The 13,264-nt window shown below is 47.2% G+C and overlaps 1 protein-coding gene across 4 annotated transcripts; it reads right to left on the reverse strand.

The window, feature by feature from the left end:
- Window positions 1-228: 228 nt before the first annotated feature.
- LOC123396045 (protein FAR1-RELATED SEQUENCE 8-like) lies at window positions 229-8,699 on the reverse strand. 4 transcript variants are annotated; one of them, XR_006609888.1, is made up of 9 exons: window positions 8,352-8,699; window positions 7,919-8,275; window positions 7,595-7,677; window positions 6,682-6,946; window positions 6,443-6,546; window positions 1,949-2,236; window positions 1,547-1,778; window positions 1,160-1,449; window positions 229-1,019 (listed from the first exon to the last, which is right to left on the reverse strand). XR_006609888.1 is itself a non-coding variant. In XM_045091075.1 (6 exons), the coding sequence occupies exons 3-6, from the start codon at window positions 7,663-7,665 to the stop codon at window positions 1,016-1,018; spliced, it is 444 nt and encodes a 147-aa protein (XP_044947010.1). In that variant the 5' UTR covers window positions 7,666-7,677; window positions 7,919-8,275; window positions 8,352-8,688; the 3' UTR covers window positions 229-1,015. The 4 variants fall into 4 exon arrangements, 2 of the variants coding, with proteins under 2 accessions (XP_044947010.1, XP_044947009.1); XR_006609887.1 differs by having other exon boundaries at window positions 1,547-1,714; window positions 8,352-8,696; XM_045091075.1 differs by lacking the exons at window positions 1,160-1,449; window positions 1,547-1,778; window positions 1,949-2,236 and having other exon boundaries at window positions 8,352-8,688.
- Between the last annotated feature and the right edge of the window lie 4,565 nt (window positions 8,700-13,264).

A 13,264-nucleotide genomic window follows, 5' to 3' on the forward strand; every position in this document is an offset into this window, starting at 1 on the left:
TGGCGGTCCTGTTGGTTGACTCTTTATTCATGTATACAATCTGCATACGTAGTTCACGCCATACCAATTAAAATGCACACCCGCTTGGTCACAACATGCGAATTTTAGACGGAATCATTCTCAATGCGATAGTGCTATGTATGTTTCATACATTCCTGTTCAGAAAATATAATGTCTGATCATTAAATCTTGATATACAACAGTTATATTGGCAACACAGACGTTTGTGCCACGTGTGTGTTACGGTAAATGAATAATCATGGATATCAAACCTTCATAATGGATTGTAACAAATGTCTGAGTCACACAATATCTAATACAACTACGATCTTACACCAAAAGTGGTAAACACTGCATTGCCTTATATTGTTTGGGACATCGAGTTGATGTCAGGTATTTGTTTTACTCCGTCATTGAAACCACGATTCGAATCCACGACTGCATTGTGTCCTAATGTGACCAAGCAAGCCACACTTACCACACTTGGGTTCCTTCCGTTGCTTCTTGTTTGGTCCACCGTTTGTTGGGCAATTACCAGAGTTGTGTCCCTTTGCCCGGAAAATCTTGCAGAACTTTGTTCTTGGCTTACTAACTTCATATCCTGGTCTAGATCTTGAGTTGGTTGGTCGGCCACGATCTCTCTTGCGAAATTCTACGCTCATTGATGATTTGAGCCCAGTGTCACCGTTAAATTTATGTTGGCCATCATTGTTTGCTTTGTGTAGAACATCCTCAAGTCCTTTGCCGTCCTGCTCTTTTGCCTTTTCTTTGAGGCCAACCCTTGTATCAGATAATCTGGACATTGCAAACGCGAATGCCTCAGGGTTGCTGTCACCCATCTTTACTATATCAAGAGCTGTGGTGTAAAGTGTTGTATGCCTGAATGTAGTTGAATCAAGGATAGGTGTGCGCCCCTTGTAAATTTTCAAATGCTCGGGTAGATCTTCACATGCATTTTTAGTCCACCTACTCAAGATGTGTGCTTCTGGTATGTTCGTGGACTTCAGGTGTGCCATTACCTGAAGAATTTAGTACACATGTAAAAAAAGAACAAAGTGAGTATCTTGTAGCAATCCACACATTTTGCAATATATTCAGCTTTCTAACCTAACAGTATGGCAGAACACGTGATTATTTTAACTGAAATAATATTTATTACCCGTAAGCCATGGCAGCAGAGCAAACCCATATGCTCGTACATACCACACTCGCATTGAAACAAATTTTCACGTTGAGCCACTTTCACGTTGTAAGAAGTCTTGGACCAACTTTCACTACGCTCGGCATAAAGGTGTGTCACGCGGTATGTATCTTTGACTACGCAAGTGTTCTCGACGAAGTAGGATGCAGATTTAAAGCATGCTTCTTGGAAGAGCTTGAACAATGCCGGCGTGTATACCTTCCCGGCATGTCTCTCCATAGGCAAACCTGTTTTTAGCACTTGCACGCCTGTTGTTGGGATAACCAATCATTTCAGAACAGTTTAAATTCCACACATAATATATGGTCTCAAACGTAGTATCTAATTATATGGTTTTTAGCTTACCAATCGGCTCTTCTTTTCAGCAAAATTTTCTTCGGAATCACGGTCAAACTGAAGTTTCTGGTAATGCTTCAGGAACATGTGCATTGATGCTCGAGCAGGAAAAAAATTCTTCAACATATAGTTTGCTCTCTGACCTCTGAGTGCTGGTCATCCTTGCGCAAAATACACCTCAAAAATTTTATCAAGGAGAGATTCATCATGTGCTCACTGCGATAACACATATAATCTGAACCTGACCATGCCATTTTCCTCAAAAACTGAGATCCAAATCATGTAATCATTCAAGGATTTAAAATACATTTATATAGTTGCTCAGAGTATGTTGTTCGCTGGTTTTGGGGATGAGAGCAGCAAAATCAGTAATTCCGCAGGAAAGAATGTACATATGTATTCTCAGATTACCTGCAAAATATGGCTTTGCCCATTTCATTCTCAGCTCGTATATTTGTGTCATCATTGGGTGATCCTGCAAACTATACTTGTGAATTAGATTCCCCCAGGCTTCTTCGAACTCATCTAAAGTGAGCATGTATTCTAAAATCTTGTGTAGCTCATCCCTGAAATCTCTATTTATTGTGTAGACTGGTCCAAGGAACTCCTTTGCACGACGCAAAATGTGCCATTTGCACCAGCGGTGTTTTGTTCCAGGTAGCACATTAGTGATAGACAACTCCATTGCACGACATTGGTCTGTTTCAATGGTTCCAGTCAGTACTTGCAACAAAATATATGGATTAATAATTTTATTTGTTTTATCACCCACGGAGATATATACGTGTCAATATAGTAACCGGTGCCTTGCCTCCCATCAATGACACAAATTCCTTGAATACCCAACCGAATGTTTCCTCCTTTTCGTTCCTCATCATAACACCTCCTAAAATAATACTTTGGAAATGATGGTTTACCCCCACAAACAGGCCGAATGGCATGTCGTACTGATTTGTACGATATGTTGTGTCGAATGTGATTGCGTTGCCAAATATTCTATATTGGTATCTGCTCTTTCCATTCGTCCACATAAGGGCCTGGATCTTGCTGTCGCTGTCAACAAGAACACTATCAGCAAACATAGGGTGTAATGCCCCAAGTGTAGAACCTACCCTATTTGGACCTACTTCATGTGGGACAACCTTGTCAGAGATTATGATGTTAAGTTGGTACCATGATTTCATGTGTGTTCCTTGCTATTTCCTTCTCATGCATGCATGCATAGCATATCATTGCATGCCCATGTGTTCTTGTTGTTGCAAAGTGGCCATATGATTACATGTGGTATTTGTGGTCTTGTGTTGGATGTGATCTTGTGATAACATGTGATGATGGTGTGTGTAGAAATAGTGGTTGCTTGGGATTTCAAGGCTCATTGCAATTCAAGCCCCTTTTTCCTTTCCTTTTATCTCATGTTCAAAATTCCATCTTCACAAGAGCTGTTTTAAAATATCTTGTATTTAGAGGTTATTGTGGGGATGATGATGTGATGATGTGGAGTTTTATCTTGGTCTTGAGGGTGTAATATAAATCACTAAACAATATAATTAATTGCTGTTTTGTATTTATTTAAATGCCCATAAAATTCCTTTTGCATTTTATTTTAAAAGCTTAGGTATTTTTAGGCCCAGGGACATTTTTTGTTTTTTTATATTCAGCAGTAGACCTGAGGGTTTCTTTTCTTTCTCTGTTTTTTTACCTAAATAGAAATAATCTCCAGGTTGGTTTTCTTTATTTTCCTTCTCTGGTGGGCTCCCTCCCACCCAGAGAGGCCCGGTATTACCTCCCTGGCCCAAGTTCCTTCGCGCCAGCAGCCCGCTCGATGTCCGTCGTCTTCCTCCATCGACGTCACCTCTGTACGACCAAAGCTCCACCTCCCGATCTCCCTTCCCCTCGATCTTGCGGCTCCAAGCTCGCCCCCGAGACGTTATAAGGAGCCCTCAGCCTCCCCACCACTCTAGGGTTCCTCCCCTCCCTCGTCCTCTCCCTCCAGCGCCGCTAGTAAGACTCTCGTCGTCCCCGACGCCATGACCAGCTCCGGGTCGAGCTCGTCGCCGGCGTAGCGGCCACCTCGTCGCCTCCCCGCAGCGGCGCAACCAAGAGGACCCAGGAGGGGTTCCATTTTCGCGCGGAGCCGGAGCCGGAGCTTCTTCCTCGATGTCCCCGACGTGCACCTCCTTCCCCTGGTTCGGGCGGCGTCTTCCTGCAGCGACCAGCACCGCTTCTTCTTCTTCCAAGACGCGTCGCCCTCCTCCCTCGTCTCCCCCTCGGTGAGCAGCCGTAGAACGTTTCCTTCCTCCCCTACGCACGCATGGGCTCGAGTTCGTCGTGCGTTCGCTCGGGCACAGAAGCAGGGAACGACGGTGGCTAAGGCAGCAACTTCTGCTCGTCGTTGGTAGCGGCACTAGGATGGTCTCGAGGCAGGAATGGATCCCCTGTGGATCCTACTTCCTCCTCCGCAGCGTAGAACAGCCGTTGGTGTTCGTGGTAGTCGCTGCCGTCCCGCTCCGTTTCGTTCGCCGGCGAGCTATGTAGTAGCAGAGAGGGCTCGTGTTGTTGTGTGTGCGTGGGGTGCAGTGTCGTGGTGCTTGTGCCAATTGTGAGTGTGGTGTTGAATCTTCCACGTAGAGCTTCATATCTTGTTCCGTTGATTCCCGTTGATCCGTAGCTCCGTTTGCAACGATCTTTATATGGTTTTGCACCGTTTTCACGAGCCGCATCTGTTCATGTCATTCTCATGCATGTCAAAATAGCTTAGTGTACAGTTCTGTACAGAAACTTGCAGTAGTTTATTTTTTGTTGTGCTATTGATTGAAATAGTGGTGCATGCTCAATCTTCATCTCATGCATCATGTGATTGTTGCATCTTGTGGTGCTGCTGTTCATTGGCTGTATTCTTATGTTGGGTAGCACCGGGATCGGAGAACGAATACGTGGAGTCAGGAGAGTACGTGCAGGACGGTCCAGAACCATTCCAAGCTGAGGATATCACAGGCAAGATGATATGACCTTGATTCCATCTCTAGACTTGTTATGTTAGTTTCGTTTCCATGTCATATTGCTCGCTGCCTTCCACTGAAATTAAATTGCCTCTTCATATGCCATGAGCCCAAACACCGTACTCCTTCCTAGCAAACTTGTATGGCTAAGTAGGCTTGCTCAGCTACTAATGTTAGTGTTGCTAGTTGCAGGTGTTTTTGACTCATGTGGTACCATGAGCTTGATATCATTATATTAAATTCTGTTATTTAATAATGCACCTATATATACTTGGTAAATGACGGGGGGCCTAGCCTTTTGCCGGGTGCTTTGTTCCATTATTGCCGCCTTAGTTACCGGTTACCGGTGTTTGATTCCATAATGATCGCTCCTAACACGTTCGGGGTTGTTATGGGGACCCCCTCGATAAATCGCGTAGTGCTAAGGCTTGTCCGGCAGGACCCAACATTGGTGTTAATTTGCTAATCACTTAATAATAAACTGCATAGGGAATAGCTACCCCGAGGATCTTTAATCAACAACCCGGGCCAGTGCTCCTCATGAGTGTTGGTCCAAACTGGTCTGCGTGCGGGGCCACCACAAGGAAACTTGAGGTTTGGTACCTGTAGATAGTTCCATCCGGCGTGTCCTGAGACTGAGATACGCGGCTCTTATCGGGGTCGTCGACACGTTGGGAGGTCCTCCTAGCCTTGTCTTACCTTAGCAGTATATCTTGCGTATAGGAATCCCAGTGAAGCTTTGCGTTCCCCTAGAGTTGAGATTTTCCTCTAAGGAATCCGACGAGATCACGAGATTCGTGATAGAGGATGCCTTTGCGGCCTGTGTTTGTTTGTGATGGACTAGTTGGAGCACCCCTGCAGGGTTTAATCTTTCGGAAAGCCGTGCCCGCGGTTATGTGGCAACATGGAATATTTTGATAACATCCGGTATTAGAGAACTTAAACATAAATTAATAAAACTGCCAACTGTGTGCGTAACCGTGACTGTCCCTTCGAAGATCCCTCTTCTATCGGGAACACGGTGGGGTTATGAATGCCGCAGGTAGGTGTTCAGGATCACTTAGTGATCAAGTAAATCCGACCGTTAGTATAGACCACCTTTACTTCTACTTTGCGTAAGTTAGCCACTTAATTGAGCATAGGTTGCTGCAGCCTGATACACTTCATCCTTGCCCTACCTAATAACATGACTAGTTCTAGCACCAAGGTCTTAGATTGCTGAGTCCCCGTGGCTCACGGATTCCTCCGAAACTCCCAGCAGGTACAGTTACCCCAGAGACAGATGATCCCGACGTCACTCAGCTGGCGTGGCCGTACGACGAGGAGACAGACCGCCTCTACATGAACTATCCAGAGGACTGAGGCGTGGTCGTGATCCTGGGCCTGCAGTAGGGTAGCATGGCATTTTTCCATGTTTTGTAGTCCGTAGCGGAACTACCTTGTTTGTATCTGTGTTGTACTCTGAGTTATTAATAAGAAGACAGTTGAATCCCGAATTGTCAACTTTTATTATTATTTGTGCTATGTTACTTGCTTGCGAAACGCTTAGATGCGCTTCTTTCCTATTCGGGGGCCTCGACCCCCAGATCGGAAAGGACTGCATCTTAGTCGTTACATAGGGTCATTCTTCTTTAGTTCAGAGAACAGTTCCACTGTCTTCCTGATGTCATCATCTGCAGCCTCTTGGTTCATCCTTTTGCACATGTAGTTGAGTGATCTCTTGTTGAATGGTACGTTTTCCATTGACCCAAAGAAGCTTCCGATGACACAAAAAACCTTTGTTAAGCCAATGTTGTTGCTCCTCAAGTGCTTCACTATATCTTTGGTGTGTGTGTCAATGTTCCTGTGTGATGGCCAATGTAGTTTCTCTCCACATGATGATGCTAAATGATGGTTGTGTTCATACCTGAAGTCATGAATATACCATCCATTGTCGTTAGTCCGGTGTAGCCTGAACAAGGCTTGGCAGTTGCACGCCACCGACTTTGTGTTTTCTTTTTTTGGGCGTCCCTAAAATTAATAAACGAAACGCATATTAGTGCATGTTCAGATTATGGCATATCGTTGAGTCAGGAGTTAAAGACATGTTGTTCATACTGACGAAATGATGACAACAAACAAGTACACAGGATAAAACGTACTGACCGAGCAACCACAAACGATGTCTTGAACTGTTCTGCTCTTATGTGCATTTGTCCTAGATTGACCATATCTGATGCCAAAACCAATCTCCCAAGAATAGAGGTTGTAAAACTTAAATGCCTCTGCTAGTGAGTCGAACTCTCGTGCAATCTCAGGAGCAACCACTTGCCCTGACTTCCGGTGAACATAGCTGCGCATTGCTTTCTCCAGCGAGCACACTCTTCCTCGTTTTGGCTCTCTCTGATCTGGTATTTTGCCAAGCCGTATCCTGCACACAATATTGCCATGGGTTCAGAAAAAACTACATAACATAATACCTGCCATTATATTTTTCGGAATTTTCAGCTACGCATGGAAGCTGCACAATGGAACGCAATGGGGTGATGATGCTGTGATGAAAGTAAACATGACACTCTCACTGCAACTTAATTTCGTACGCTGAGTTGCAATTTTTTAATGCCGCATATTAAGCAACTGATTATTCAGAAAGTATGGAGTTTATTTATATTGATTAACACCTTCCTATCTGAGTTTCAATTCCTGACTTGGATTGTATTCACCGACATCTTGCCGCCAATTTGTACCACCTATGTTGTACCTGAAATTTCTAAGCAGTTTCGTGGACTTTCTTCTTCATATTTCACTCAGCCCCCATTTTAAGAATCAACACTAGCCTAATCGTCGTACGTACAACAATCTAAGACCGTAAATTGGGACATAATTCTACATAAGAATCAAAGTTCCGCTAATGATTTTAAATGTAATTTTAGTTTGTGGTACATACACTATGCATCTTCAGAAATCATATGCATAGTTAATCAATAGAACGTGAAGTGTCCCCAACTACAGAAATTTCAGAAGATGCATAGTTAATCAATAGAAAGTGAAGTTCCTTCTGGTATGCGCAGTGATTCACCTTCTCTTCCATGTACATTGGTCCTGGTCAGACTTTTGAGAATGAATGGGGTTGGTTGTGGTTGCTTCCATCCCTCTGGAACACTTCAGCAATACAGAGAGAATGAAATTAGCAGGAGCAACTACAATCGCTCAACAAAAAAAATACATAAATTAAAGTTTACATTATCCTATACAGTGCATAATAGTGAACTGAAAATATGGCACCATGTCACAGCACAGTTCACTCAAAGTCAAGCAACATGTCACAACAGAAATACAAAATAGTAAGATACTCTCGGGAAGGAGGATTCTTGAGGAGGGAGGAGTTTTTCTGAATGCATACCAGCGGCACAGACACCTTTGTTGCTACTGACCCCGTTTCTCCTTCATCATCCGGCGTCGGAGGGGAAATCTCGAATTCTTCTCGCTCTCCATTCGATTGTCGTTGCGTCTATGCATTTGGGTACAAACTCCCGAACCCCACCTCGCCATTTATTCTGTTCTCGGCATCAGATCCATCCACAGCCTCCTCTTGCTCATCTCCATCTCCCGTGGTGAACTGAGGCCGACATTGATCCTCTGTCTCGACCCAGCTCCCTCCTCCCGAATCCTCCTCTCCTAAATCTGTATCCCCACCTCGTATTGCTCATGTTGCTGTGTTGTCCAGAGTTGAGGATCTTGCGTTGGGAAGGAGGAGAAGCTGTCCACGGGGGGTCGAAACTAATTAGTGAAGCAGAGATGTTCCTATGGTACGTCGGAGATGAGCAAGAGAATACCTGAGCAGGATCTGGGTGAGGGATTCGGGGACGGGCTGCAAACCGTCCGTCGGCGGCCACATCGGCGGTGAGATCTCTGGCGCTAGTGGTCGGTGAGGCAGTGAGGAGTCCACGGTGTCGGAGTTGGGGGAGGAGAGGCAGCGAGCACCCACGTCATGCATCGGAGGCTCTCCGATGTGGCGTCGGAGGAGCAGGTGGATCGCACACCACCGGCTCTGGTGCCCGGCTGCTCCGGCTCTGGCGTTTCCTCTCGCAGGGTGATTCGAAATTTGAATGATGCCGGTGCTCAGCGTGAGAATGACAGAGTACAGCTGACCATCTGGGCTGCGTATTGGAATACATGTGTATGTGTACGATTCGGGTGTCTATACCTCTGTGTATTGTGGTCCTGAGGGATTTCGTTTGTGGGACCTTGCAGAAAAGCCACATGGGCAGAGGGGCCAGCCGAGCGAATCCACACACGGGAGGGAACGGCTGGGATTGGGGCTGTGAATGGAACCCGAAGGTAAATGCCTTTCCCAGTAGAGGTGGTCGTTGGGGAAGCAACAATGTTGACAACCACCAGGGCTGGCAGGACTAGTTGTAGCAGGCTGGCCCTCAGTTCAACGCCGCCCCACCACACGCCAATGAACCCCCTCCCACCGAGAACATCAGGGGCTACCAGGACCCCCGCACGGCGGCCTGCATCCTAGGCAGGGCCCATGTTCCTCCCTCCAACTGCCACTTCATGTTGTTCTCTCGTGAGGTCAATGCGGATCTCCCCACGCTCGAGTCCACTGGCCGCATCAAGTGGTCCGCACTGCCCATCACATTTGAAGCCAACTACCACCCTAAGTCCACAAAGGCCGTGATCACCGTCCCCTGCTGTGCACTCCCAGTATAAGCAACATGGTGGTCACGAAGACACTCATCAACGATGGGGTGGGGCTGAATCTGCTCTCTGTGGATACGTTCAATATGCTTTAGGTGCCCGAAGAGCACCTGATGCACACGAGGCCTTTCTTCGGTGTCACGAGTGGCTCCACCATTCCTTGCGGGCAGGTGCGCATTCCAATCACTTCTGGCACCCGTGAGAACTACCACATGGAATTCATCGATTTGGACGTGGCGCACATCGGCCCACCCTAAAATGCCATCCTAGGCTACCCATCGCTCTCCAAGTTCAGGGTCGTGACACACCACGCCTACGGCCTTGTCAACATGTGTGGCTGCAGCGGCACCATCACCATCCGTTGCAACGAGAAGGGCACGCTGCACACGCTCAAACACGCCTACAAGGTCGCTGTTGCCGCGTATCCCGACGTTGACGAAACCCCAGGGTCAGCCGAAGAGGTAGCCTCGATGAAGAGGCCCCTGCTCACCAGGAGAAGGCCGAGCTCAAGGAGATATTGCCGGACGGGGGCGAGCAGGCCCCTCTCTTTAATAGGAAGGCTCGCTCGTCGCCCCCCTCTGGGTAGGCTCCAGTGCGTTGTCATGGATGGCACCACGCATGACAGGCCTACCGCGGGAGGTGACCGAGCACAACCCAGCTGCGCGCTAGAGCACACGGCTCATGGCAAGCCACAGGCGAATCTTCAGCACCACACCCATCTCCAAGCTGCGCGGTGCAAGGATCATATGCATCGACTTCGTCTCTCTCAACAAGTACCGGCTCGCGTGGCCCATCTATCCTCCATCTCCACTCATGCCCATGCCTTTCTGCATGGAGAATCTTGTAGCCATCTCCACGAGGCTGACGTGCATGAGCGAATAAGGACGAAGGGTGTTTCGGTACCAAACACATGGAAAGCCCACCATCACCATAAATTCTATCCATGCTCCACGGATATGAGCGAGCCAGAGGTGTAAATGCTCCGGGGATCTCTCTACCCATGCTGCCTTCGACATATGAGAGCCCCTTCCCACTCTCGTGGAAGCCCCATGTTCAGCATCGTCAGAACTCTCCTACCCACTTTAATGGAAGCCCCATGCTCCATGCTGATGGAAATCTCCTACCCACTCGTGTGGAAGCCTCATGATCAGCACTGGCGGAAACTCCATGTTGTGACATGGCGTACTTTTTAACATGATGGCGCTTTTTAGCTGCATCAACCTCAATCTAACCCATGTCGAACACGGCAACATTTCCATCATCCTGGAGGGTGCTTTTCAATAGCATCAACCTCAGGCTGATCCGTGTCAAACACGGTAGCATCTTCGTCATTTTGAGGGTGCTTTTTAGCTGGACAAAACCTCACGCCAACACGCGTCGAATGTGGCAACATGTATTTTTTGTTATATAATGAACCTGCTTCATGCATTAGTAAACTTCGCTTCTTTTACGATTCCACATGATCGCGACTGAGCAGGTCTCCGGGAGGCGCGTGCTCGCGCCCTCCCCATGTGCATCACGCGAGCAGGGATTGGAACAATGTACGTGCATGGGTCAGTCCCCTGTAACACCCCGTGTTTTAACTCTCCAGAATAATAACTTTTCCCAAAAATTAGGACAAATTAAAATTATTATGAATGCTTCTGATGCTTGATGTGATTGTTGCTTGCTTGCCTGTTGCTTGTATTTGAATCAATGTTCTTGCTACTGTCCAAACTCACCTCCTTGACCCAAAACCTTGCATAATGATCATGCCATGTGTATACGGAGAGAATCAATTTTTACCAAGAACTATTTTGACCAAAATTCTTTTATTTAATTTAAACTCTCAAAACCCCTGAGTTAGTATTTGTACTGTGGACATATATACTCCATAGGGTTTCAACAAATGGTCATGTTCAAAATATTGAGCAAAACCCTTCCTGCCTATTTCAAGCTTTTGGAATATTTCCATAGGAAATATTCTCAATAAATTCCTTTAAAATTTTAGCATGTCACATATGATATATGTGATGATCTTACCATGTTTCATCTCAATCCAAGTTAATTTTAATCACTTAATTATTCTAAAACCCTATCTGTCCAGATCCAAATTTGAGCAACTCTACATTGAGTGTCTCCAATTGTGCTCAAATTTGGTGGACATGTTCAAATACTCCAATAATGCATCGAGACCAAGTGGTGCATCAAGGAGAGTGGATGAACTTGTCTCAAGCCCCTCAAAACCCTCTTTGTTTATTTCTAACTTTGGGAAACTTTACATTATAAGGTTTCTCCAATTGATCCCAAACTTTTTGGGCATGCTATAACGCTCAAATAATGCCCCCACACCAAGTTGTGTGTTTGTGGGGATTTATTTGCATGGTTGTGTAGGCAGAAAGTCATTTCTGCCCATTTCATGGGTTTTTCAAGTCTACATTGGAAACCTTCTCCACCAAATCTCAAATTTGGTGTCCAAGCTTATTATCATATATTATGTGATCGTGTTAAGTTTCATATCAATTGGAATACATCTCGTATCCCTAACACCCGTCAAACACCTTGTGTGCATATACCAAAATTGCTACTTTGGCCCCTTCCACTATTTCCCCTGAGCTTAAACTTTTACCACAGCTCTCTCTAGTTACCTTTTACCTCCAGGAACCTTTCCATGGCCACTCGTGAATGATTGGAGGATGACCCCATGTATCTACCTTTCAATTTCTACCTTGGTAGCATTATTTTACCCCTCTTTCTATAGTTATGCTTAAGCCAAAGCCCCCACATTCTTCCACAACATCTCTAGCATGCTAATGCACAATTTCATGTCACAATATAGCAAGCTCATGTGGGAAAAATGAGCAGCACATGTGAAACTTGATTTCTGGTAGAAATGTCGCTTTGAACTGCAGCTGCTAGCTAGACACCTCCCCTTGAGCTGAAACTTTGTAGGACTGTAGTCCTTCCATCTCTAAGACTACTAGACATGGTTTCACCCCATTATCTCTGCAGTAAGTGCCCTCATTGTTAGCCCTAAACTTGTTGCTGCAAACTAAACTGCAGTCAAAACCAAGTCTAACCTCATCTACTTCTGTCCAAACTTCACCAGTGCTTCGTGACACGTATGACTTCCATGTTTGACACCTTGGTCTGGCCAATGGGTGGACCTGGACACACATGGCCGTGGTGACCACGTCCATGGCGTAAAGAAAGGTGCTCTTCACCTTGTCTTCTTCCTCCACGTCGTTTCCGGCCTTTGAAGCGTGTCTCAGAGCACGGGGGGATTTCCTTTGACCAGTCCAGCCCTCCCCGACATTGACTAGCCTCCAAATGCCCCACGGTCGCGTGCCCTCCCATGCCACAGCATGTCCGGCACGCAGTCGGGCGCCTCCTCGTCGGCCCCCCTCCTTTTCGTGCTCCCTGAGCGCCCTGAGCCTGCAGACTAGCTCGCCCTCCTCCCTAGAAACCTCCCAGACCTTCCCAACCTCACTCACGTCCGACCGTCCCCCAACCGCTTTGTCTCCCTCGAGCACCTCCAGGAGCCCCGACGTCCACGGGCTCCTCCCTTTCCTTCCTCCCCCCTCCCAGCGACCAGAGTGCCCCTATTGTGGTTGAACTCATGCGGCCTCACGTCGGCCATGGCCCCTTCCCCGGTGCAACCCGACAAAGCTAGCGCCCCAGGGGGATGCGGTGCATGCCCCTGAGTGCGTCGGTGGCCAGGGCCTCACCGGAGGTCGCCGGTGGACCCTGGTTGGCGCAGGCGTCTCCTTCCTCCCCTGCTCCTCCCCTACTCGAGCGGGAGGAGGAAGAAGACCCTTCAGGCGGGACCCACCCGTCGGCGTCTCAGCGGGTTGGGCCCGCCTTTTTAAGTGGAAGCACCCTTGGGCCACCGCGTTTCTCCGCGCCAGAAGTAACATTTGGCATGATATGCCTTCGGCGTGTCCCTCCTGCATGCTAGGCCGAGCCACTGGGCGGGCCCAGTTCCTCGCCAGCGCGCCAGTATGCGTTGGATAGCCCCCTGGTACATCCCTCGTTTCTTTTCCTATTTCTTCAGAGGCTATTA

Source organism: Hordeum vulgare, chromosome 5H, assembly GCF_904849725.1.
Source record: "Hordeum vulgare subsp. vulgare chromosome 5H, MorexV3_pseudomolecules_assembly, whole genome shotgun sequence".
In the NCBI taxonomy this organism is placed as follows: Eukaryota; Viridiplantae; Streptophyta; class Magnoliopsida; order Poales; family Poaceae; genus Hordeum; species Hordeum vulgare.

Coding starts and splice junctions, on each gene's coding strand:
- LOC123396045 (XM_045091074.1), bottom strand. CDS start 7,665: ATGGAAGCAACCACAACCAACCCCATTCATTCTCAAAAGTCTGACCAG. Junction 6,947..7,594: donor CAATGTACATGGAAGAGAAG/GTGAATCACTGC, acceptor TATTGTGTGCAG/GATACGGCTTGGCAAAATAC. Junction 6,547..6,681: donor ACATCGTTTGTGGTTGCTCG/GTCAGTACGTTT, acceptor TATTAATTTTAG/GGACGCCCAAAAAAAGAAAA.